The sequence below is a fragment of the Pygocentrus nattereri genome, chromosome 19 (assembly GCF_015220715.1).
Source record: "Pygocentrus nattereri isolate fPygNat1 chromosome 19, fPygNat1.pri, whole genome shotgun sequence".
NCBI lineage: Eukaryota > Metazoa > Chordata > Actinopteri > Characiformes > Serrasalmidae > Pygocentrus > Pygocentrus nattereri.
In genome coordinates this window covers 10,373,965-10,400,199 of record NC_051229.1, presented here as the reverse complement: position 1 = coordinate 10,400,199, position 26,235 = coordinate 10,373,965, and the positions used below count along the sequence as shown (strand labels likewise).

Sequence of the window (26,235 nt, the reverse complement as noted above, 5' to 3'; positions counted from 1 at the left end):
GTTCAAATGAACGCCCTCTTCTAAGACCTACCCCCTCTGAAAATGTGCCAAAAGAAGCAAATGAAACGTTTCTGTCAAAATTAGTAATACATTTATATCAAAATGAATTAAAATGAGAAGCAGTGTTTTTGAGAAATTAATTTAACTGTCAATATTTGTATTTACAACATACTCTGTACCTTCTTAATGGACTACAGGACTAAAATACTCCAGGTTATCAAATGTCCTAATGGCACACAGGTGTTATTACATTTAATCATTCTATTCCAGTTTTTTTTTTCTTCTGAATTCCCAACAATTTGCCATGGGGTCATTTGAAAGAAAGCTTGTGGACAAACATTTATATTTCAGCACATAGAACCAAGATGCACTACACATTATATCAAAAAACAAACACAGGAGTTTTGTGTTGTTCAGTGGGCATGTGGGCAAACTCCAGTTAAAAAATACAATTAAGAAACAGTAGAAATATTTGTGTCACAGGACTTTTACGTTGTTCATAAGCTTGTGAGGTGGGCATGTGGGCAAAATGAAATCAAACAAATAAATAAATTCCAAGAAGACAAGCCCTAAAAGAGAGCAGCATAATTATAACAGTCAAAAAATACAATTAAGCAGGTAGAGTAGCATATCATTATAACAGCTATAATGAACTAGACAGTATTAGAATCAGAATAATGGGATACAGCACAGTCTTCAGCAAACACACAGATGCACCAGCAGAGGGAGAGGCTGCACCTGAAACACACACAACAAAACCCACTGTTGTATTAAATATGATGACACAATATAAAAGACCTAATTTGTTTCTGTCTCTTTCTTTATCCTATTCACTTAAAATGTCATTTTGCATTCATTTTCAAATCAAAGGTCTCTAGATGGTAGATGCTCTAGAACATGCTGAGTCTTGCCAAAATGCTGAACTGCAATTTGTAATTCAGCAGCTAGAAGTGCAAAACAAAATATATTTTAATTTGGGTTTGTTCTGAACAGAAATTGTGTTTCTTCTGCTCTAGCATTCCACACTTCCCTCTTCAGCTGGAAACTAGTTAGAAAAAAACAAAAGAACAAATAATTATGTTGAGTTCATATGTTTTATGCACATAGTCTGTATCAGTTTAATAGTACACTACCTAACTACCATTACCCACTGTCTAGGCTCTGTACACATGGGCTTTTCTACAATGTAATCAAGATTATACAAGACAAGTTTTCCTCGACTGCCATCAGCTGCATGGAATTCTCATGAAAGTTTAGCAAAGACTATCATGTTTCCTAATAATAAAACACAATGAGTCCAAACTCTAGTTTAGATATTTTATTGTAAGCTTCACTCAACATGCTTACAGGCAGTCACATGCCACAGTCTTTCTATAGGCTAATACATAAAGTGACACAGTACAGCAACATCACATCTCTTTTTAGAGACAAAAGGTAGACTACTTTTTTCTAGGCAGACTTTAGGGGATTAGTGGATTATTTGTTCTTAACTGGGGATTATTTGTTCTTGTCTGTTCATATCTAAACCTGTAAGAGCAACAAAACATTACAAAATCAAAATGCTTCACTTCCTAAACATTTAGCTAGTTTACACCTATTGTCAAACATATTTATGCCAACTGTTTCTTAACAAATCCAAATAGCTATATATTGATGGGTAAAGAACAACAACACACATTTTGTCCTTTTTTGATGGTCACCAGGGTCTTCACAACCCCATGCTATGCAAATATAGATTTTAAATGCACAATTACATTTATGCACCTGGAATGAGCTAAATGGGCAAACTTCATGTATCTGGAGTAGTAATCCACTACCAACAAGTAGATTTTGCTTCCCAATACATAAATGGATCATACACGGCCAACACAGATGGAGCTTACAGTGTCTCTTTTAGGGTTTGGAAAGCTTTGGCCTATTCAGTAACGCAAACCCAGCTGTTCTTCTTGGATAGTAGATCAAGAAGTCACTTTTTTTTTCAGCCAACTGAGGAATAAATTTTCCCAGCTGATTAACCATTCCAAGAAGACTACTGAGCTCCCTGACACTAGAAGGTTCCTTCATTTTCCTAATGGCCTCAGTTTTCTTAGGGTTAGGACTGATACCACTGTTTGAAATTTCATGTCCCTGAAAGCTCATGTCTTGTGGAGACAGATCACACTTATGAAGGTTGACTATGATACCTGCTTTCTGCATCCTCTACCATCCTGAGTTCTGCCCCACACCAGAACATCATTCATTCTTGTGACATACAATGCCCTCAAGGCTATATGTGTTCTTGGTTGCAATCCTTTTTCGGAAGTGTTCCAGCACAGAGGCAATGCTAAAGGACAGTCTTCTGAAAAAGGAGCGGTCAAAGGGTGTTGGGTAGGATGTACTCTTCTCCCAACATACTTAATCTTTAAACTTGGTGATAACCTTGCATATCCTCAGAGCACCAATCTGTTGGCTCTTCTACTCAGTTGATAACTTCAGTCTTTCCCAATGGGGTACTTTGTCTTTGCCCATTAACAGCTCCTGGTTTCAGCTTGAATAGCATATGGCTGACAAACCAAGCCTGCTGCACAGCTTTGGATTGCATGTTTTTAATGGCTTAATGTCAATGCTGTCTAGACATGCAAACAATCCACACTTTGAGATACTCATTCTGCCTTGCAGTGTACTATGAAGGTTCGAATGATATACACGTCTTCCACTGCAGGCTACTGACACCAGCAATATCTAACAGAATCTGACCTGGTCCTAGCAGTGGCCTCGCTGCATCCTTGAAAACAGGTAGGTCTGTGCCAATGAAGATTTCTTTAAACAGAGTTTGAAAAAAAGTCTTGCCAGGTCTTGGTTTAACTGCATACATTCATAGAGCCATGTATCCCATGCATCTTAGCCCAATGATAAGTCTATGGAGAATTAGCACTTTATGCAAAGCTCCATAAGTACAATGTTTAGACAAGGCATACAAAGATTTTGCACACTATGAATGTCGTGCTCGTAAATTACATTTTTATTGACAATAAGGTGATCTTGGAAGTCACTGTGCACACTGCTGTACTTTTACCTTTAAGCACCAAAGTGACAATTTGTCAAAATATTGTTCCAGTGTTACCTTCTGGCGGACTTACACCAATCAGGCATAACATTAAGAGCACCTCTTTGTTTCTATGCTCATTGTCCGTTTTATCAGCTCCACTTACTATATAGGTGCACTTTGTACTTCTACAGTTATAGACTGTAGTCCGTCTGTTTCGGACTACTATAGTACCTGCTCTGTGAGGGTCCATGGGGGTCCTCACCACTGAAGAACAGGGTAAAAAGGGGGCTAACAAAGTATGCAGAGAAACAGATGTAATACAGGCTGTAATTGTAGAACTACAAAGTGCACCTATATAGTAAGTGGAGGTGATGAAATGGACAATGAGTGCAGAAACAAAGAGGTGGTCATAATGTTATACTTGATCAGTGCAGTGGTCATATACTAGTGCTTGGGTATTCACCTGAGTTAACTACAGGTAAATAGCACAGCTTATACTGGAAAGTGAAAATTTGCAAGAGACAGACACAGCCAAGCCCAACTACTCACTATTGCATTACTGCATCCATTACTAGAGCTTTTGTAGTTTCCTTTACACCTGTCAAATGTCAGTAAGAGGCAGTGACTCATTTTTTTGACACACTGGAATGTATAATAATAAGTATTGTTACTTACTAATACTAACTGGTTAACCACATTTTAATGTAAAGTTTTTATTCTGAAACACTTGACTGACTTACAAATACAACATTATGATTTGCTGTGGTATAAATAAATAATGTATCAAATATTAGTCAAAAGGTTAAATCTTCCCCACTAGGCAACTGTACAGAAATACATTCAGGCTATTGCTTGCAATAGCTTGATGGAAAAAACAAACAAAAACAATAGGTCTGAATATTTTTAGTGATTTTGAGTGATTTTGGTGGCATTTTTTGTATGTTATGTATTTATGTGCAAACCTTTTTCAGTACAGATGTTTCCCGTGTCCAAAGTAATGTTTGCCCAGCTGACTGAGTTGCTATGGTTACAGATGATGGTGCTGCCACTGACAGACAGGGAAAGGGTGACGCCTCCAGGTGATGCCACGTTCTTCTCCTCACAGGTTTCCTTGTAACAGCTGGAGTTGATAGAGAGGTCATGACTTCTACAGGTGAGAGTGATGTTGCAGGTGTCATTGCTTAGCTGGTGATTCAGGTCTGGAGCCTCCACTGGATCTGAGGTAGAAGATGTACAGACACACTGTAATGCTGACAGTCAGTCACTGATAAATCATTCATCATAGATCACAAAAATTATAACACCATGTAACAATTTTCAAAAAAAATGTTGTTCCCAGTTGTTAAGTGTGTTTTCCTGATTGTTTGTACCCTAAATGAATAGAAAAAAATTATTATTCCCTGTAAACTTTGCTTTTGTGGTCAGCACAATGATATTTTGAAATTGATCTATTTTTAAGGATATTCGCCATATTTCAAGATACTTAAGAAGCTTCTGGAATTGTGAGAACTATCAAGAAGTTTCTAGAACTGTCCAGAATTATCTAGAACTTTCTGGGACTGTACAGAATTGTAGGTAGCTGTATAACTATAAATAATACATCCTTTTTCCTTATAGTACACAGCAACTTAGTCAATTTAGATGGCATCAAGAGGTTGCATACATCCAGCAGATGCATTTTGCTATGTATGTGGCCATTTTATAAAGACAAGAGCGAAAAAGTACTCTGTGGAAGCATCTGCTAAGATGTGTGAGGCCTACAAAGCATACTTCGGCATGCCTGTTGGTGACCAAGACAAACCATGGGCTCCTCATTTCACATGTGAGCACTGCAAGAAAACTCTTGAAGTATATAAATGATACTCTCTTAAATAGCAGCTTTAAATTTTTATTTTGCAAAATTTTTAAATCAGTTAAAGTTTAAAAGCTTTAATTAACACCTTTTCACATGTTGTAGTTAAATATATCAAATATATACAGATATTTTAATGTTTGATATATGTTTGATACAGATTTCAAACTGTGTTAATATCGCACATACCACTAGTCATTAGTGTGAAATAGGCCTAAATCAAATTCTCAATCCAAATTTTATTTTGTTTGCTTATAGGTTGGTACAGGGGAGAGAAGAGAGCCATGCATTTTGCTGTCCCAAGAATTTGGCGTGAACCGACTGATCACTCAACAAATTGCTACTTCTGCATGGTGGACCCTTCCAAACGTCGCACTGGCAAAAATGCAACGCCTGTAATGTATCCTGACATTCCTTCATCTATTGCCCCAGCACCACACTGCCCTGAACTTCCTGTACCATCACCTCCAGACAGAGCAACACCACCTTCAGAAGAAAGCAGCAGGTCAGACACCCAGGAAGATGTTGAAGATCACGATTTCTCTTCATGTGCAGATGAGGAGCGGAAGCCATACTACCCTAACCAAAAAGACCTCAACGATCTGATCAGAGACCTTGGTCTCACCAAGTCCAACGCTGAGCTTCTGACATCAAGGCTCAAGCAATGGAACTTATTAGATGAAAGCATCCAAGTCACAGGTCAGAGGAAGCGTCACCAAGTTTTTTCCACCTTCTTCAGTCATCAAGACGGACTGTGCTTCTGCAACAATGTGGCCGGTCTATTCGAGGCTATAGGTATCACCTGTAACCCGAATGAGTGGTGTCTCTTCATAGACAGCTCATGCAAGAGCCTCAAAGCCGTGCTGCTTCACAATGGGAACAAGTACCCATCTCTTCCTGTAGCTCAATCGGTGCACCTGAAAGAGGAATACACCAGTGTCAAGATGTTGCTAGGTGCCTTGAAGTATGATGAGTACGGCTGGGAAGTTATTGGAGATTTCAAAATGGTGTCATTCCTGATGGGCCTCCAAGGTGGTTTTACTAAGTATCCTTGCTTTATTTGCCTTTGGGACAGCCGGGATACTAAAGCGCACTACCACAGGCGGGACTGGCCTCAGCGGACAGAGTTCACTGTGGGGAAGAACAATGTAAAGTGGCAGCCACTGGTGGACCCACGCAAGGTGCTGATGCCACCACTACAAATCAAGTTGGAGCTCATAAAACAATTTGTCAGGGCTCTAGATAAGGAGTCGAGAGCTTTCAATTACCTCCAAGATCTTTTCCCTAAGCTGTCTGAAGCAAAGATCAAAGCTGGTGTCTTCGTCGGACCACAAATCAAGAAGATCATAGAATGCAGTGAATTTCCCAAGAAGCTGAATAGGAAGGAGAGAGCGGCTTGGAACAGTTTTGTCGCAGTGGTTCACGGCTTCCTAGGCAATCATAAAGATGAAAACTATGTACAACTGGTCCAGACTCTGATAAAGAACTATGCTGCAATGGGCTGCAGGATGTCACTCAAAATCCATATCCTTGATGCTCATCTTGATAAGTTCAAAGAGAACATGGGAGCTTATTCAGAGGAGCAAGGCGAGCGCTTCCACCAGGACATTATGAACTTTGAATGCCGTTACCAAGGACAATATAACGAGAACATGATGGGCGACTATATTTGGGGATTGATTCGTGCATCTAAATTTGCAGTATAGTCGTAAATCTCAGAAAACCACACACTTCTGAACAGTTTTTGGTAATCTGTGTAAATTTGCAATGCCTATAGTGTTCTTAGTCTGACTGTATAAATGAGAAGATGCAAAATCGTCTGTTTCTATAATAAAAATTCATAATTTTCGTTGCCGTGGTCACAAAAGCGAAGTTTATGATGAATGTAAGCAATTTTTAATTTGTTTTAGACATAAGCAATTGGAATATAACATTAAAAAGCTGGGAACAAAACTTGTGTTACATAGTAATGTAATATTAAATGTTGGTGATTATAATGGTCACATAGTCTTTCAGAACTAGTCATTATCTTTTGAAGTAGCTGAGATCCATCTAGACATTGGTGATAGTGTTGATATTAAACCTGAGAAACAAATGAGTAGAGAAAAACAATAAGAACTGCCCTTAAATTTTCAGTGTTTGAAATCAAGCTGGTGCATTGAGGGTCAAAGTAAAACTATATTTACTAGGAATGTTATAGTTAAAATAGAAAGCTAATTAAACAAAGAAGTCATCCATGCTGGAGACAGTACACTGACCTAGTTTCAGTATTGCTGTTAAAGGGAACTTTCTGCATAATTAAATGTAAACAAAGTCATTCAATATGAGTTGAAGGGAAATTATCTGTTCTAGAGGAACTTACAGAGTCTGAATTGTTCATTTTTGGTGATAGGAATGTCCAAGCATTTATTGCCTCTAAGGGCTGTGTCACAGAAAAATATTGCACAAAATGGTTACAAATACATTGTTTTCCATCCATCCATCCTCCACCGCTTATCCGAGTCCAGGTCGCGGGGGCAGCAGCCTAAGCAAAGAGGCCCAGGCCTCCCTCTCCCCTGCCACCTCCTCCAGCTCTTCTGGAGGGATATCAAGGCGTTCCCAAGAGAGTCGAGAGATATAATCCCTCCAACATGTCCTGGGTCTTCCCCAGGGTCTCCTCCCCGTCAGACATGTCTGGAACCCCTCTCCCTAAGGAGGCGTCCAGAGGCCATCCTTACCAGATGCCCGAACCACCTCAACTGGCTTCTCTCAACATGGAGGAGCAGTGGCTCTACTCCAAGCCTCTCTCGAATCGCCGAGCTTCTCACCCTATCTCTAAGGAAGAGTCCGGAAACCCTGCGGAAAAAGCTAATTGTATCCACGATCTCATTCTTTCAGTCACTACCCAAAGCTCGTGACCATAGGTGAGAGTTGGAATGTAGATTGACCTTCTGGCTCAGCTCTCTTCACCATCACGGACTGGTTTAGGGTCCGCATTACTGCAGACAGTGCGCCAATCCGCCTGTCAAGCTCTCGCTCCATCCTTCCTTCACTCGTGAACAAAATCCCAAGATATTTAAACTCCTCCACTTGGGGCAAGAATTCACTCCCTATCTGGACAGAGCATTCCACCCTTTTCCGACTGACGACCATGGTCTCAGATTTAGAGGTGCTGATTTTCATCCCAGCCGCTTCACACTCGGCTGCCAACTGGTCCAGAGAGAGCTGGAGGTTACGCCCTGATGACGCCAACAGGACCACATCAAGCAAAGGACCTACAAAAAGCAGATGTGAAATCCTGAGGTCACCATACTGGACACCCTCCGCCACTTGGCTGTTCCGAGAAATTCTGTCCATAAAGTTGTGAACAGAATTGGTGACAACGGACAGCCCTGGCAGAGTCCAACCCTGACTGGAAACCAGTCTGACTTACTGCCAGCTATACGAACCAAGCTCCTGCTTTGTTTGTACAGGGACTGAATGGCCCATAACAACGAGCCCCTCACCCTGTACTCCCGGAGCACTCCCCACAGGATCCCCCGAGGGACGCGGTCGAATGCCTTCTCCAAATATACAAAGCACATGTAGACTGGTTGGGCAAACTCCCACGCACCCTCCAGGACCCTGCTGAGGGTAAAAGGCTGGTCCAGTGTTCCACGACCTGGGTGAAACCCGCTTTGTACTCTTGTATCTGAGATTCAACTATCGGTTGGACTCTCTTCTCCAGTACCCCTGCATAGACCTTACCAGGTAGGCTGAGAAGTGTGATCCCCCAATAGTTGGAACACACCCTCCCTTTCTTAAAAAGCGGGACCACCACCCCAGTCTGCCATTCCAGGGAGACTGCCCCAGATGTCCACACGATGTTGCAGAGGTGTGTCAGCCAGGACAACCCTACAACATCCAGAGCCCTCAGGATATCTGGGCAGATCTCATCCACCCCTGGTGCTCTGCCACTAAGGAGTTTTCCAACCACCTTGGTTACCTCAGCCCGAGTGATGGATGGACCCTTGCTTGGATCTCCAGGCTCTGCCTCCTCTAGGGAAGGATCATTGGTGGGATTGAGAAGATCCTTGAAGTACTCCTTCCACCATCCAACGATGTCCCCAGTCGAAGTCAGCAGCCCCCCAGCCCCACTATATACAGTGTTGGTCGGGAACCGCTTTCCTCTCCTGAGGCGCCTGACGGTTTGCCAGAACATTCTCGGTGCCTGTTGATAATCTTTCTCCATGGCCTCACCAAACTCCTCCCACACCTGAGTTTTTGCCTCAGCAACCGCCAAAGCCGCGACCGGTGACCCGCTTGGCCCTTCGGTACCCATCTTTTGCCTCCAGAGTCCCACAAGCCAGCCATGCCCGATAGAACTCTTTCTTCAGCTTGATGGCTTCCTTTACCCGAGGTGTGCACCAACGGGTTCGGCGATTGCCGCCACGACAAGCACCTATGACTTTGCAGCCACAGCTCCGATCGGTTGCATCGACAATGGAGGCACGGAACAGGGCCCACTTGGACTCGATGTCACCGGTCTCCCTCGGTATGCCGTTGAAGCTTTGTCGGATGTGGGAGTTGAAGATCTTTTTGGTAGGTTTCTCTACCAGACATTCCCAACAAACCCTCACAACTCGTTTAGGTCTGCCAGGTCTGTCCGGTTTTTTCACCTGCCATCTGATCCAACTCACCAATAGGTGGTGATTGGTTGACAGCTCCGCTCCTCTCTTCACCCAGGTGTCCAAAACACATGGTCGCAAATCCGATGACACAACTACGAAGTCGATCAACGAACTGCGGCCTAAGGTGTCCTGATGCCATGTGCACTTATGCACACCTTTGTGTTCAAACATGGTGTTTGTTATGGACAGACTGTGGTGAGCACAGAACTCCAATAACAAAACACCACTTGGGTTCAGATGGGGAGGCCGTTCCTCCCAATCACGCCCTTCTAAGTCTCACTGTCATTGCCCACGTGAGTGTTGAAGTCACCCAGCAAGACAATGGAGTCCCCGCAGGGGGCACTTTCCAGTACCCCCTCCAGGGTCTCCAAGAAGGCTGGATACTCTGAACTGCCATTCAGTGCATAAGCACAGACAACAGTCAGAGCCCGTTCCCCGACCCGAAGGCGCAGGGAAATAACCCTCTCTTCCACCGGGGAAAACCCCAATGTACAGGCACTGAGCCGAGGAGCTATGAGTAAGCCCACTCCTGCCTGACACCTCTCACCCTGGACAACCCCAGAATGGAATAAAGTCCAACATCTCTCTCGAGAGTCTGTTCCAGAGCCCCTGCCATGTGTTGAGGTGAGCCCAACTATATCTAGTTGGTATCTCTCAGCCTCATACACTAGCTCGGGCTCTTTCCTTGCCAGAGAGGTAACGTTCCATGTTCCAAGAGCCAGTTTCAGTAGCCGAGGATCGGAACACCAAAGCCCCCGCCTTCGGCCGACCTCCTGATCCTCAATGCACCGGATCCCCATAAGTGCCTCTCCCATGGGTGGTGGGTCCATGGGAGAGTGGTCCCATGTAGCTCTTTCGGGCTGGGCCCAGCTGGGACCCATGGGTAAAGACCCGGCCACCAGGCACTCGCCGAGGAGCCCCTCCCCCAGGCCTGGCTCCAGGGTGAGGCCCCAGTAACTCTAATCTGGGCGAGGGAAGCTGGGTCCTGGTGTTACTGTTTATATGGGTTTTTTTTACATACATTGTTAAACATACATTGTTTTATCTTTTATGATATTTTTGAGATAAGGTTTTGGTCTTATATGCATTTATTATGAGGAATTACATACAGGGTGCTGTAAGGCAATTAGTACACAAAGAACATTTTTTAAAAATTTACTAATATTTTATTATAAGTAATGTTACATATTCAGTGACTGTTTTGAATTGTAAATAAAATAGCTATATTTATGTTGTTTGGGTAATTTCATTGGGTAGCTTCCTCTAGAATGCAGTTTTACGCTCAAATGGTGTACTGTGAGCTGCTGTAAAAAATAATAATAAATAATAAAGCAATAATATGTTTTTTGCTTTTGCACCATGGAGCATGTGTTTGGCCAAGAAACAGCGACCTGATTGATTAAATTTAACTTTGGTATACATAAAGATAATGTGCATCTCTGTTTTCTGTTTTCATGCTGGTGAATGTGAGAGTTACTAATCTAACAAGAGATATAAATGACTGTTTATAATTAGAAGGAGATGTTTGTGAACTTTAAGTTGGTTTGACAAAGCTGTTCCTGGGTCATTGCTATGTTATTCTTGGCAGTTGCTAAGGTGTTGCTGGGCTGTTACCATGTTATTTCTGCTGGTTGCTAAGATGTTGTTAGGCCACTGCTATTGTATCACAAATGATTGCTAAGGTGTTGTTTAGCATATAACTTATTATATAACTAACAAGTTATAATAAGTTCAGTAAATCACAGTCTTTGCAGAGCAGATTTGAGGTCCAGTACAGAACATGTGGCTGTCATGTACTCGAGCACAGAAAACAAATGGTTAATGATATATCAACAGCACTGAAGAAAAAGCTCTGGTTTCCCTTTTTCTCTTTGAGTCAACCAGTAACTTCAGTTTCAAACTCCAGTGTCCATAAGAAAAGTAACCAGAGAGAGAGTTTGACACATGAGAAAATCACTTTTAATAAACGAAAGGTGAAGACAGCTCAGATGATGAAGATAATAAGAGACAATTATATGTCTGTTACTACATGATGTCTGTCCTGAAAAATATATCTTAAAGAGCTTATATCCTACATTTTTCTTGCATTATATGATTTTTTTTTGACTCATGATTTTCTTGACTCAACTCATGATTTTTTTTTTTGTACGAATATGTTCCAAAAAGACATGTAATTCATATTTACATGATTATTTTCCAACATCTCTTTATTCATTAGAATTAAACAGACAGTGTTTGTTACTCTTTATTTAAGACTGAGGAAAATAAGCTCAGTGCTATTTTTTTGTGTCTCATTCAAAGGCAACCTGGCACTCCTTATAACCTCAATGTTAATGGGCAAAGCTAAACTGCTGTAGAATGAAAAGAAGGATATGGGCAAATGCATTTGTTTTTTGTGACATCACAACAAAAATAAATGCCTGTTTTCAAGCTTAATTTCTGTATATGGACAGTGCAGACTGAGGAGTAAATGATGCATTTTAAAACCTGTATATAACCTGCGTGGCATTCTTTAAAAAGCGCTCAGTTTAAAAAAATCTACTTAAAGTCGCTTTGTGTTTTTAGCATTCAGAGAAACTCAATATTGCTTAATAAAGAATAGAGAAAATTACAGCATTTTCATAACAGAAGCATTGTGTTTCCTGATTGACTGACTGATATTCTAAAAGACTTACCCAACACAAAGAGTCTGTAGTTAACAGCAACAATGACCTCATCACCATCTGCTTCTGCTTCATATTCTCCACTATCAGTCTTCTGTAAGTTCTTCAGTGTCAGACTGTAGGTTTCATTATTAAATTCCACTCTGTCTTCATAAGCAGAAGACTGTATAATTTTTTTACTGTGAGTATAATATTTTAGAACACTATTAGTTTTGTTGAAAACCCAGGATAAGTGATCAAACTTTGGTACACGATGCTTTATGTCCAGATTAACTGAACTGCCAACCAATCTGGACACATTACTGGACTCTGTAGAGAGAGAGAAAAAAATATAAGAATCATTTTGTGATATTGTGATTACTTCTAAATAGCCTCCTAGAGCTCAGTGACAGCAAGACAACCAATCCTTCATAAGCAATCACATTAACATATACACCAATAATATGACTGATAAATCAAAGTAAATAAATCACTTGATTTTTTTTTTATTTCTACTATCCCATTAGTTTTCGAGAGGTAACTTAGATGACCATATTGTGAAAATGTATCTCAGGTGCGTGTTATATCCCGTTGTGTTAAATGTTAGTCTGCACGTCACAGTTCACAGACATTCACAGACAGTGATGTAGTTGCTATTTTAACAGTTGTTTTAAAGGTTATCTTACATGTCTACCTCTCTAGCTAGTGTTAGTATGTATCAAGCTGAGTGTGATGCCTCTAGTTTATCTATTACCTTCAGTGTCATACTGGAGCTAGTCTAGTTTATGGATATGTCTTAAAGAATATCTCTGTCAGCTGATGTAGAAAACCCCATTCTTACACTTTCCTCCTGAAACTAATTTGACATGTTTCTTTTTGGATGTTCGTAGTTACTTAAGAATTTATGGTAATTCAGAACTACAGAGTAAAACAGCTGATACAAGATACTAGTTGTACATACCAAAAAAAAACAGTACCACAGTATGTCTATATCTATTTTAGTGATCAAGAAAATTTGATTATTATTTTATTTTATTTTTATTATTATTATTATTTTTTTTTTTACAAATTTTAGTATGTGTAAATATATTTCAGACTTTGTATTTAAACACAATTATTCTGGGAGCCAACCATTGGCAAGCAATCTCATGGGTTGGTTTATTTATTTATTTATGTTAGATAATGGGAGATTTCCTGATGGCCTGGCCTGTCAGCTGGCCTTGACAGTCTAGCTACATGATGTTACAATGTATGATGACCTAAACACAGTACAGCTTGTGAACATACACCGTCTCTGCAGCTCTGTTTCATGAATCAAGTCTTTCTGCTGTGATGCAGTAAAAAAGACACTCATTACCCACTGACACGCATACAATAAAGATAGTGAGTTTGTGCTTTTCCTGTCTGACCAGAAGAAGAAAGGTGGTGTGGAGAGAGAAAGGTTAAAAAAATAAAAGCCCTCAAAGAAGAAGCTGCTAAATGTTACAAAATCACTAATTTGTTCAGCAAAGGAGCGACAGGTCAACCATGTAAGAGCCATTTTGTTAGTTTAGGTTTGCTTTTTTTGTTTTCTGTTGTTTTTGTTTTTTGCAGTCTACAGCATCTAAACATTAGCTAGCTAACTAGCAGGTAAATGTTCTCTAGTGTGCTTTTCAGCTGAGGCACAATTGCTCTTCATGGATGTTTCAAAAGCATACGTTATATGAAACAAACGTGGATCTGATTTAGATGCATTCATTTTTAAAATATGTGTGAGTAAATTGATAATTAACTTTGTGATTTAATTTTTTCTTTGCAAAGGTAGAGATAGTACACATCCAGAAAGAGAGCATGAGACATCAAGTTCAGGGAAAGCTGATATATATACAGTAAAACGCAGTAAAAAAAAAGGTTTAAGGTAGTTATTTCAGCACCTAATGAAAAATATATTTTACATTTTCAATTCGTTTTGCAGCAAATGCAGATGTGGAGGAGGGAGAAGGAGTTTCAAGACAGAACACAGATACAGGGAAAGAGCAGAAAAAACATTTGATTATTTTGCTTGGCCTCAGAGATTTCAACTTTTTAAGCATCATTTTTAAGCATTACCCAAAACAAAATCCCAAATGACCCATTCCCAAAGTGTTCCATACCAAAGACGGAAAGAATAGAAAGTGGCTAGCATGCTGTGAAGAAACTCGCTCAATTTTCTCTTCAGTATGTCTTGAGGTTGCAAAACAATTCAATGACAGTGTATTTGTCAAAGGAGGCATGCAGACATGGAAATGTGCATCAGAGAATAGAGGAGCATGAACAAACCAAGGCTTACAGAGACAGTGCAGAAGCATATTTCCTCAGAATTAACAGAGCTAATATCTGTAGCCTTTTGGGTGACAAACAAATCTCAGCTTATAGCGAAGCAGGTCAGAAAGAAAAGGCAGGTTCAGACTCATTATTGTGATTAAAGTCATTGATAAGTGTAATCTTTGGAAAAGGTTAACATTGACTTCAAGCAATATGTTGGCCACTCAACAGCTGCAAACATGCAGGGGTAGTACAGGGGTTTCTCTGCATTGTCATTAGGAGAATTGCCTAACACAGTCCACATATGGTGCTGTGCACACATTCTAAATCTGGTTTTAACAGACACCACTGGCATTGTAGTGGCAGGTGCATCTCTTTTCTCCTTGCTCAGTGACATTGCATTCCTTCGGGAGTCCTACAAGTACATAAAATTATGGGAGGAAGTCAGTGAACACCAAGGATGGGGGAGTAGCTAAGTAGTGCACTACTTTTGTAGTTTACAATAAAAAATGTGTAGCTAATAGCTGTAGCCACTACAGTTTTATGAAATGTTGCTTATAGCTGTAGTGCCTACAATTTTTTGTGTAGCTATAGCTATAATTTTCGCTACTGGCTTTAGGCAATCCATGCAAAATCTGAACCACAGAACGTTTCCATTAACTGGGCTGGTGGCTGAAGTCATTTGATACCATTTAAGGTGGGAACGGGAAAATTCGAACAAGAAGCTGAAGAATGAGAAGCATCTTCAGCTTCACAATGTGTTGCAGATTAAACATTTCAGGAAACCACTGATTGCTTATAAATGCAAATACGTACATTCATCTCCAAATTATCGATGTTCATCTTAAATCTCTCTCTTTGCCTTTTCGTTATCTGCATTACTGTGTGACCATCGGTCTAAGTATCAGTCTTCAGCGTTAAAGGTTGATGAATTAGCAGTTGTGCATTAACTCCAGAATTTAAGAGTATTTTATGTGAAAACTGTTTTAGAACTGTGTGGATTATGTTATTTTACCTGAGAGAGATTATTCAGCTGTACAGGCCTGATTCTCACTGCAACAGAGCCAGGAACACTGATAAGAATTTGAGCCAGAAGTTTTGCTGAAGATTAAAGGACTCTGAATATCCTGTCTGTAAATATCTTGCTAAAATGTTTAAATAGGAGCAGTTTTAATTCAACAGTTTACAATGCTTTGCACAAAATTCCCTGGTTTGTATTTGGTGATTTTTGTTGATTTTTGTTAGGAAAAACATGGAATGAATCACTTTAGTCTAAGTTTTTGTTGAATATCACACCTTTGGTTGTGTAAGTTTGACTGTTGGTTACACTTTTTGATGATCTTATACACTCGCCAGCCACTTTATGCTAGTAAAAGGTTGGAGCCACTTTTGCCATCAGAACTGCCTTAATTCTTCATGCCATACTGTCAACAAGGTGTTGGAGACATTCCTCAGAGATTTTGGTCCATACTGACATAATAGCATCACGCAGTTGCTGCAGATTTGTCGGCTGCACATCAATGATGCGAATCTCCTGTTCCACCACATCCGAAAGGTGCTCTATTGGATTGAGATCTGGTGACAGTGGAGGCCATTGGAGTACAGTGAACTCATTGTCATGTTCAAGAAACCAGTTTGAGATGATATGAGCTTTGTGACATGGTGCATTTTCCTGCTGGAATTAGCCATCAGAAGATGGGTACACTGTGGTCATAAAGTGATGGACATGGTCAGCAACAATATTCAGGTACGCTGTGGCATTTAAACAATGCTCAATTTTGGGCAGAATCACTACACGATCAGTATGCTAGCAGTAGGCTATTTCAAACACAGCCAAAGGCACTGTAATGGGAATGGGCAGGGTTAAAAGTTGTATGGTTGCCTGCCCCCAGAGGGCATAAAAGAGCCTTTGGCTTTACTTTTTCCTCCTGCAGTGTAGTCCGCTCTTATACACAGCCTATGGGCTGGTTTATACCCAGTGGGAGAAAAAAAACACATTTGTGGATTGATGTGCATGAAGCTGGCATGAGAACCATTTTGAAATTCCACAAATGAATACCAGTAGATTGAACATGTGCTGTGTGATGCATGAATGCACTTGAAGCGATCCACAAATTAATGCAACTGATTTGTAATGCCAGGGAACGAGGATGAGGCAGACACATATGCTGAGAAGAGCGAGATTTATTAGGTGCAAATCCAGAGTCATGGTTAAGACGGTCCAGGGTCAATGAGCCAACACGGAGAAATACAAAACACTTCAAACAGTATATATCAAACAAAGGCCAGTGAGAGACTAGGGAAAACACAGGCTTAAATACAGGAACAGGTATTGGGAGACAGGTGGTTAACAAGAGGGTAACAGGTGAACAGGTGAACAGCTAGAAACAAGGGGGCAGGACCAGGAAGGAATCAAAACAAAAGCACATGGACAGGTAAACAAACGCACATGGAAGACTGGGAAGGGCCAAGTGTGACATGATTACAAAATAATGAGTGGGAATAACGTGTTTGTGAATCCCAAACATATTTGTGAAGTGATTATTTGTGAAACACAACACATTTGTGGATCTTGTACTATTTATTTGTGGACCTCTTTTGTGAATCATCTACTGTGTATTTGTGAAATTATATATTTTTTTATCTTGTGTTATTTTTTTTCTAATTACTAAACAAATATCACCTCATACATGAGTAGGCCCATTTAAAGTTTGTCATGGCATTTTGACTAAGGGCCACATGGGACTTACTATGTGAAAAATTTCTACAGCATTTCTGTTTTGAAAAAAGTGACCCAAATGCAACCAACCACATTCAAGGGTTAGCATTGCATTCAGACTCTACACTACATGCTTCACACGTGGGCCAGATTCGGCTGCTGGAAAATTTAAATTTGAGTGATTATATTACCATTTGAGAAGTCAGTTAAGATCAGTGGTGGTTTAAAGGTGTCTGAGATACTGCCCTTTCACAACTGTAACAGACAGCTGTATTATTAAATACTGTATAATATTATACAACCCCAATTCCAATGAAGTTGGGACGTTGTGTAAAACATAAATATAAACAGAATATAATGATTTGCAAATCCTTTTCAACCTATATTCAATTGAATACACTACAAAGACAAGATATTTGATGTTCAAATGGATAAACTTGTTTTTTGCAAATATTCACTCATTTTGAATTTGATGCCTGCAACACGTTCCAAAGAAGTTGGGACAGGGGCATGTTTGCACCTCTATGTTACATCACCTTTCCTTTTAACAACACTCAATAAGCGTCTGGGAACTGAGGACACTAATTGGTGAAGGTGGAATTTGTAGGTGGAATTCTTTCCCATTCTTGCTTGATGTACAACTTCAGTTGCTCAACAGTCCGGGGTCTCCATTGTTGTATTTTACGCTTCATAATGCGCCACACATTTATAATGGGAGACAGGTCTGGACCGCAGGCAGGCCAGTCTAGTACCCGCACTCTTTTACTATGATGCCACGCCACGTACAGAATGTGGCTTGGTATTGTCTTGCTGAAATAAGCAGGACGTCCCTGAAAAAGACGTTGCTTGGATGGCAGCATATGTTGCTCCAAAACCTGTATGTACCTTTCAGCATTAATGGTGCCTTCACAGATGTGCAAGTTACCCATGCCATGGGCACTAACACACCCCCAGACCATCAGAGATGCTGGCTTTTGAACTTTGTGCTGATAACAATCCAGACAGTCCTTTTCCTCTTTGGCCCGGACGACATGACATCCATGATTTCCAAAAACAATTTGAAATGTGGACTCGTCAGACCACAGGACACTTTTCCACTTTGTGTAAGTCCATCTCAGATGAGCTCGGGCCCAGAGAAGCCGGTGGCGTTTCTGGGTGTTGTTGATATGTGGCTTTCGCTTTGCATGGCAGTTTTAATTTGCACTTGTAGATGGAGCGATAAACTGTGTTCAATGACAGTGGTTTTCTGAAGTATTCCTGAGCCCATGTGGTAATATCTGTTACAGAATGATGTCGGTTTTTAATGCAGTGCCGCCTGAGGGATTGAAGGTCACAAGCATTCAATGTTGGTTTTCTGCCTTCCCTCTTGCTTGCAGAGATTTCTCCAGATTCTCTAAATCTTTTGATGATATTATGGAATGTAGATGATGAAATCCCTAAATTCCTTGCAATTGCACATTGAAAAATGTTGTTCTTAAACTGTTGGACTATTTGCTCACGCAGTTGTTCACAAAGTGGATGCTCCCTTTATACCCAGTCATGACACTCACCTGTTTCCAGTTAACCTGTTCACCTGTGGAATGTTCCAAACAGGTGTTTTTTGAGCATTCCTCAACTTTTCCGGATTTTTGTTGCCAGTGTCCCAACTTCATTGGAACGTGTTGCAGGCATCAAATTCAGAATGAGTGAATATTTGCAAAAAACAAAAAGTTTTTCTAAGACCTTTACTTTTAATGGAGCTGCAGTTTGCCATTTTGTAAAATATTTTGTATTTTGTAAAAATATACCTTAGTTGCCTAATGAGTAACCATGTTTTTATTGCTGATTACAAACATTAAAAAATGTTCTTGCCAAAGACACATCAGTATCTTAATTGATGTTAGCTGCCATTTCAGCTGGAGGAAAAAACAGAAGTGGGAAAGTAGAGCTGCTGAGGTCCAGGTAAGCCATTTAAACTGTAGCTATACACTGCTCCAAAAAATAAAGGGAACACTTAAACAACACAATATAACTCCAAGTAAATCAAACTTCTGTGAAATCAAACTGTCAACTTAGGAAGCAACACTGATTGACAATGAATTTCACATGCTGTTGTGCAAATGGAATAGACAACAGGCGTAAATTATTTGCAATTAGCAAGACACACTCAATAAAAGAGTGGTTCTGCAGGTGGGGACCACAGACCACTTCCCAGTACCTATGCTTTCTGGCTGATGTTTTGGTCACTTTTGAATGTTGGTGGTGCTTTCACACTAGTGGTAGCATGAGATGGACTCCCACACAAGTGGCTCAGGTAGTGTAGCTCATCCAGGATGACACATCAATGCGAGCTGTGGCAAGAAGGTTTGCTGTGTCTGTCAGCATAGTGTCTGGAGGCTGGAGGCGCTACCAGCAGACAGGCCAGTACACCAGGAGACGTGGAGGAGGCCGTAGGAGGGCAACAACCCAGCAGCAGGACCGCTACCTCCGCCTTTGTGCAAGGAGGAACAGGAGGAGCACTGCCAGAGCCCTGCAAAATGACCTCCAGCAGGCCACAAATGTGCATGTGTCTGCACAAATGGAGAAACCGACTCCATGGGGATGGCATGAGGGCCCAACGTCCACAGATGGGGGTTGTGCTCACAGCGCAACACTGTGCAGGACTCTTGGCATTTGCCAGAGGATTGGCAAATTCTCCACTGGCGCCCTGTACTCTTCACAGATGAAAGCAGGTTCACACTGAGCACGTGACAGACGTGACAGAGTCTGGAGATGCCGTGGAGAGTGATCTGCTGCCTGCAACATCCTTCAGCATGACCGGTTTGGCAGTGGGTCAGTAATGGTGTGGGGTGGCATTTCTTTGCAGGGCCGCACAGCCCTCCATGTGCTCGCCAGAGGTAGCCTGACTGCCATTAGGTAGAGATGAGATCCTCAGACCCCTTGTGAGACTGTATGCTGGTGCGGTTGGCCCTCGTAATGCAGGACAATGCTAGACCTCATGTGGCTGGAGTGTGTCAGCAGTTCCTGCAAGATGAAGGCATTGAAGCTATGGACTGGCCTGCCCGTTCCCCAGACCTGAATCCGATTGATCTGGGACATCATGTCTCACTCCATCCACCACAGACTGTCCAGGAGTTGGCGGATGCTTTAGTCCAGGTCTGGGAGGAGATCCTTCAGGAGACCATCCGCCACCTCATCAGGAGCATGCCCAGGCGTTGTAGGGAGGTCATACAGGCACGTGGAGGCCACACACAATACTGAGCCTCATTTTGACTTGTTTTAAGGACATTACATCAAAGTTTGATCAGCCTGTGGTGTGTTTTTCCACTTTAATTTTGTGTGTGACTCCAAATCCAGGCCTCCATTGGTTAATAAATTTCATTTCCATTGAAGATTTTTGTGTGGTTTTGTTCTCAGCACATTCAACTTTGTACAGAACAAAGTATTCAATGAGAATATTTCATTCATTCAGATCTAGGATGTGTTATTTGAGTGTTCCCTTTATTTTTTTGAGCAGTGTATTTACTCTGCTATCATAGAAATATGGAAAAAGATGCCTAGTTAGCTACACTTTGTTTTTAAACAATGTGAAATATAATGCAAACATGTTCTTGCACACTTGTATTACTTGGCAACTTCAATTCTATCCAAGATCAACATTCATAAAATGTAGCACAGGGATAACAGCAGTACAAGAGCCAGGCAAAATGTAGGTAACATATAATTTTAAAGAGAAAGATACTAAAAGTAACAAAATCTAAAAAATAATTTACAATGGTACTAGAATGCTTGTGAACTCTTTAGAATTGTAGGATTTGCATGAATTTTACCTAAAAAAGTAATCAGATTGTCATCAACATAATAAAGAAAGCCATCCATCCATGGGGGGGTGGGGCTCACCTGAGCTGCCACTGATATGAAAAGTGCTCTATACATAAAAATGTATTATTATTATTATTTTTATTATTATTAGAACTGCAGTGTTACTGGCAATGAGACCTTATAAACAATAAATTATAGTAGCTACATGTATTTATTCCAAGTTTTAAACTTGTGAAACTGCAAGTAATCCATTGTCTTTTTCAGTGTGACTCTATGTAGTTATGATGAACTAGTTAATTGAAACACAAAATGACCATGATGGTTGGAATAACAAGATATGTAAAATGTATAAAATGCATTCAGTCTTGTTCAAACAAACAAACAAAAACTAATGTGAAGTAGTCTGTGGATGGCAGAAGTAACAACTGCAAGGAATGAGAGAATGCTTTTTCCCCCAAGTGCTACAATATTTAGGGACAGACTAACATTACCCAAAACTAACGTTTTACCCCCTTACGTAAGTCCATCAAGTAAACACAAAGTCTGTGAACCAAACTGTGGGGCAGTCCCTGCTCCTGAAACACACTGGGGTAGTGGACTCCCTTGGTACTGAAAATTGAAAACCAAGAAAACACTTGGGACAGCAGCATTTTGTGCCTGAAGAGGAACAATTGTACTCTATACACAACTTTATCTAGCCTCTCCATGATCTAGCATGGCCCCACCTTGCCCTTTTTCCTTTTCAGGCTGTAGATTCATAAGCTTCCCTACCACAATGTCCATGCATATGCAGCTCACATCTCTCTCCATTACGAAAGTGAACCAAGTGCAATAGATGCTGGAGAACACAACCTAAATTAAAACATTTCTTGAACATCATCATCATCATCGTCGTTGACTGCTTAATCCAGATGGTTGTGGTAACAGTTGGGAGAGCAGAGAATCCCAGTTGACCCTGTCCCCTGCAACTTCCTCCAGCTCATTCCCAGGGACCCCAAGCTGCTCCCAGGCCAACTTGGAGATGTAATCCCTCCAGCGGGGGGCGTCCAGCAGGCATCCGGATCAGATGCCCGAACCACCTCAGCTGGCTCCTCTCAATGCAGAGGAGTAGCGGCTCTACTGCAAGCTCCTCCTGGATGGCCGAGCTCCTCACCCTAACGAATAGAGTGTAGCCCGCCACCCTGCAAAGAAAGCTCATTTCTGCTGCTTGTAATCGCAATCTCATTACCCACAGCTCATGACCGTAGGTGAGGTTTGGGATGTAGACCGACCAGTAATCAGAGAGCTTTGCTTTATGGCTCAGCTCCCTTTTCACCACTACAGTCCAGTACAGTGACTGCATTGCTGCTGCCGCCTTTCCCAGCCTGCGGCCGATCTCACGATCCCTCTTCCCATCACTCGTGAACAAGAACTCCTCCACCTGGGGCAAGTCCTTTCCCCTTACCTGGAGTGGGCATGCCATCCTTTTTCGGGCTAAGACCATGTACTCAGATTTGGAACACAGCTCTCACTCTGGGAGTACAGAGATCGAAAGGCCCGGAGTAGTAGCCTCGGTACCCCATACTCCCGGAGGATGTCCCACAAGATATCTGGGGGAACCTGGTCGTAAGCCTACTCCAAATTCACAAAACACATGTAGACTGGATTGGCAAACTCCCATGCTCCCTCAACAATCTGCAAGTGGGTGAAAAGCTGATCTATTATTCCATGGTTCAATCTGAGGTTCAACTATCGGTCGGAGTCTCCTTGAACATGCTACAATATTTTATTGTTAAATGAAGATCATCATCATCATCATCGTCATCATCGTCGTTGACTGCTAGTCCAGATAGGGTCGCGGTAGCAGTTGGGAGAGCAGAGAATCCCAGATGACCCTGTCCCCCGCAACTTCCTCATTCCTGGGGACCCCAAGCCAGTCCCAGGCCAACTTGGAGATATAATCCCTCCAGCGGGTCCTAGGACAATCCTGGGGTCTTGTAGGCCGTGCCTGGAACACCCCCACCGGGAGGCGTCCAGGGGGCATCCGGATCAGATGCCCAAACCACCTCAGCTGGCGCCTCTCAATGCGGAGGAGTAGTGGCTATACTCTCGGATGACTGAGCTCCTCACTCTATCACATAGGGTGTAGCCCACCACCCTACGAAGAAAGCTCATTTCTGCCGCTTGTATTCGCAATCTCATTCTTTCGGTCATTACCCACAGCTCATGACCATAGGTGAGGGTTGGGATGTAGATCGACCTGTAAACAGAGAGCTTCGCCTTTTGGCTCAACTCCCTCTTCACCACTGTAGTCTTGTACAGTGACCGCATTACTGCTGCCGTCTGTCCCAGCCTGCGGCCGATCTCACGATCCCTCTTCCCATCACTCGTGAACAAGACCCCAAGATACTTAAACTCCTCCACCTGGGGCAGGTCCTTTCCCCTTACCTTGAGCGGGCATGCCATCCTTTTCCGGGCCAAGACCATGGACTCAGACTTGGAGGTGCTGATCCGCATACCAACCGCTTCACACTCAGCTGCAAACCGCTCCAGTGAGCGCTCGAGGCATTCATGTATACGGACACAGCTCTCACTCCGTGAGTACAGAGATTGGATGGCCTGGAGTAGTAGCCCCGGCACCCCATACTCCCGGAGGGCCTCCCACAAGATATCTTGAGGAACACAGTCATAAGGCTTCTCCAAGTCCACAAAACACATGTAGACTGGGTTGTAAAACTCCCATGCCCCCTCAACAATCTGTGAGAGGGCGAAAAGCTGGTCCATTGTTCCACAGCCAGGATGGAATCCACATTTTTCCTCCTCAATCTGAGGTTCAACTATCGGTCGGAGTCTCCTTTCCAGCACCTTGCATAGACTTTCCCAGGGAGGCTGAGCAGTGTGATACCCCAATAGTTGGCACACACCCTCCGGTCCCCCTTTTTAAAAATAGGGACCACCACTATTCTGCCAGTCCAAGGCTATTGTTCCCGAGGTCCATGCAATATTGCAGAGGCATGATAGCCACGACAGCCCCACAATATCCAGAGCCTTAAGCATTTCTGGATGAATCTCCAGAATGAAGATGGGAAGTATAAACACAAATAGTAAAAATCTGAATATGAATATCTGGATAGCTTGCAACACAGAGCTAAGTGTAAAAAACATTTGTTGATTCTCTGAGTAAACTTGCAAACAATGTAACAGAGTGTCTGCAATTATTGTTAAGATGTGGGGGTCCACAACTCTTTCTATATTAGCATAAACTTATAATTTCTATGTGTAAGGGCAAAAGCCATTTCATAAAGACAGCTGGTTATAAGTTTAAGAAATCAAGGTCAATCTTTAAGCCTGATTACAAACAAATGAGGTGTCACAGATCACTGAATAAACAAATCTAAGAGCACTACAACCACGACTACAACTATTGCAAACATGTACACTCGCCTCCTGCAGTGGTGCCACAATAGTCCTGAGAGCAACATTGTCCAGTTTAAAGACTAGGGAAACCCCCTTTTTATGTACCTTGAATGTAGGAATAACTTTTGAAAAATAACAAATGCTTTGTGGTGGATGCATGATGGGAAGTGATTTGAAATGTTTGTTTTCCTGTTAGCAGGCTAATACAGAAGGAAGCCAGATAGCTAATATTACTGCTAGTAAACCAAATATCATGTACATTTATTAGCCACTACACCAGTGCATATCCATCGCCATGGGCAGATTCCTAATGTTTGTATAAAATATTTGCACAATGCATACTGAGTACTGTAGTGAAAGAGCACTGATGAGCAAAATGTTCAGTTCAGTTTAGTTTATTCAGTTCAGAAGCCCTTTTAAGTGAGTGGTTTACTAAAAAGCCCACCCCTCCCCCTTACTTCAAACATTTGATTGGCCAAAACAAGTTTGGTGTCTTAAGTTTGCTTTTTTATTTTTGACTGGAGTTACAAGGCTAATAGCTAATATAATAAAGCGTCAACCAGAAAAAATAAAGCCTTCAATACTAATTAGCTTAGACAAGAAACATATCACTGCTGTCGGAACAAAACCTTGCATCTTCTTTTTTGTGGATTTTCAGATTTTTGACACTATTTGAAAATGCATGTTGGTCTTTGTATTGTGTGTAAATTTCATGATGAATGGACCAAAATAAATGGCCATAAATGACTTAGAAAAAGTCTGGTTCCATTGAAAGTAATGTATTTTTTCCTTCGCCTGTAAAATGACCATTTTGGAGACACAAGGTTTAATTCCAACAGAGAAAGTGCAGATTACAACTTGATAAAGTAAGATGGTGTGAGCACAACTATTCTACACTGTAAAGCACAAGGTACTGCTTAACTGGTCATCACAAGCGTCTATGAGAGTTTTATGACCAAACCTGTCCAGTTTCCTGACCTCAGTGTCGTACAACTTAAGGTTCAAACTGTAATAGCCCCCATGTGCCTGATATGTTTGAAAACAGTGACAGGAACCTCACGTGATTTCCAGTTTAGAAACTTGAACTAAATATCTCAAGTTTGAAACTGTTGTCGATTTTAGGAAGGACAGTTTAAAATGATCAATATTTCCTTAATGTTCCTCAGTATGGTGTGTAGTTTGGTAATTTAGTAAGCTTTCATTTCATTTCCATTTACAGAAATAACAGTGTAAAAAGTTAAATTATGAAGAAAAGAAATTAAGCTTGCATTATAAAGCCCTTGACTTTTAACACTGTTTACTACAACAAACCAGGCCCTAACCTTATAATATATACTTCTACCTCCATGACAGTAGCAAGGGTAAATGATAGACAATGATTGCTTCATCTATGACATTAATAGGGTTACTGGATACAGTACAGCTGAACCTCTATAATGTGAAAGGCAGAAATGAAGTTTAGAAAGTTTTTTTTTTTTTACCTGTGATCAAGACGAAGTTGAAGAGCACAAAGATCAGCTGCATTTTCACCGACATTGTGTGAGGAAGTGTCTAAACTAAGGAAGTAAGTTCCATGATGCAAGCACATGCTAAAACGTTAACCATGTGTTATCTAGACAAAGCAAAAAACAAATAAATGAAGAAGAATGAACAAAGATGCTAAATATTATAAAGTGATTATAAATAACAGGCATTATTTAAAGAATATATTCCAGGACTGCTGTTTTGAATGAGTGTGATAAATTTGTGGGTGTGGCAAACCTTGAATTCCAATGTCCTAGACCAAAAACGGAGAAAAAACTACACCCTATACCCAAAACTATTACCCTAGTTGATAACAAATAAAACTATATATAAACTGCTTG

At 41.3% G+C, this 26,235-nt stretch overlaps 2 protein-coding genes across 2 annotated transcripts; one reads left to right on the top strand and one right to left on the bottom strand.

Annotated features, from left to right (window-relative positions):
- Nucleotides 1–185: 185 nt before the first annotated feature.
- LOC108414170 (CD48 antigen-like) lies at nucleotides 186–26,235 on the bottom strand. The gene is made up of 5 exons (XM_017686989.2): nucleotides 26,132–26,235; nucleotides 25,852–25,982; nucleotides 12,205–12,501; nucleotides 3,991–4,245; nucleotides 186–738 (listed from the first exon to the last, which is right to left on the bottom strand). The coding sequence occupies exons 2-5, from the start codon at nucleotides 25,904–25,906 to the stop codon at nucleotides 644–646; spliced, it is 702 nt and encodes a 233-aa protein (XP_017542478.1). The 5' UTR covers nucleotides 25,907–25,982; nucleotides 26,132–26,235; the 3' UTR covers nucleotides 186–643.
- Nucleotides 4,463–6,730, top strand: LOC119261597. The gene is made up of 2 exons (XM_037531052.1): nucleotides 4,463–4,850; nucleotides 5,139–6,730. The coding sequence occupies exons 1-2, from the start codon at nucleotides 4,670–4,672 to the stop codon at nucleotides 6,584–6,586; spliced, it is 1,629 nt and encodes a 542-aa protein (XP_037386949.1). The 5' UTR covers nucleotides 4,463–4,669; the 3' UTR covers nucleotides 6,587–6,730.

What these genes read in the sequence shown, in the direction of transcription:
- LOC108414170 (XM_017686989.2), bottom strand. Translation starts at nt 25,906, where the DNA reads ATGTCGGTGAAAATGCAGCTGATCTTTGTGCTCTTCAACTTCGTCTTG. An exon ending in CAACTTCGTCTTGATCACAG is followed by an intron (nt 12,502 to 25,851) that starts GTAAAAAAAAAA and finishes CTCTCTCTACAG; the next exon opens with AGTCCAGTAATGTGTCCAGA. An exon ending in AAACATCTGTACTGAAAAAG is followed by an intron (nt 739 to 3,990) that starts GTTTGCACATAA and finishes TGTGTGTTTCAG; the next exon opens with GTGCAGCCTCTCCCTCTGCT.
- LOC119261597 (XM_037531052.1), top strand. Translation starts at nt 4,670, where the DNA reads ATGGCATCAAGAGGTTGCATACATCCAGCAGATGCATTTTGCTATGTA. An exon ending in ATGGGCTCCTCATTTCACAT is followed by an intron (nt 4,851 to 5,138) that starts GTGAGCACTGCA and finishes GTTTGCTTATAG; the next exon opens with GTTGGTACAGGGGAGAGAAG.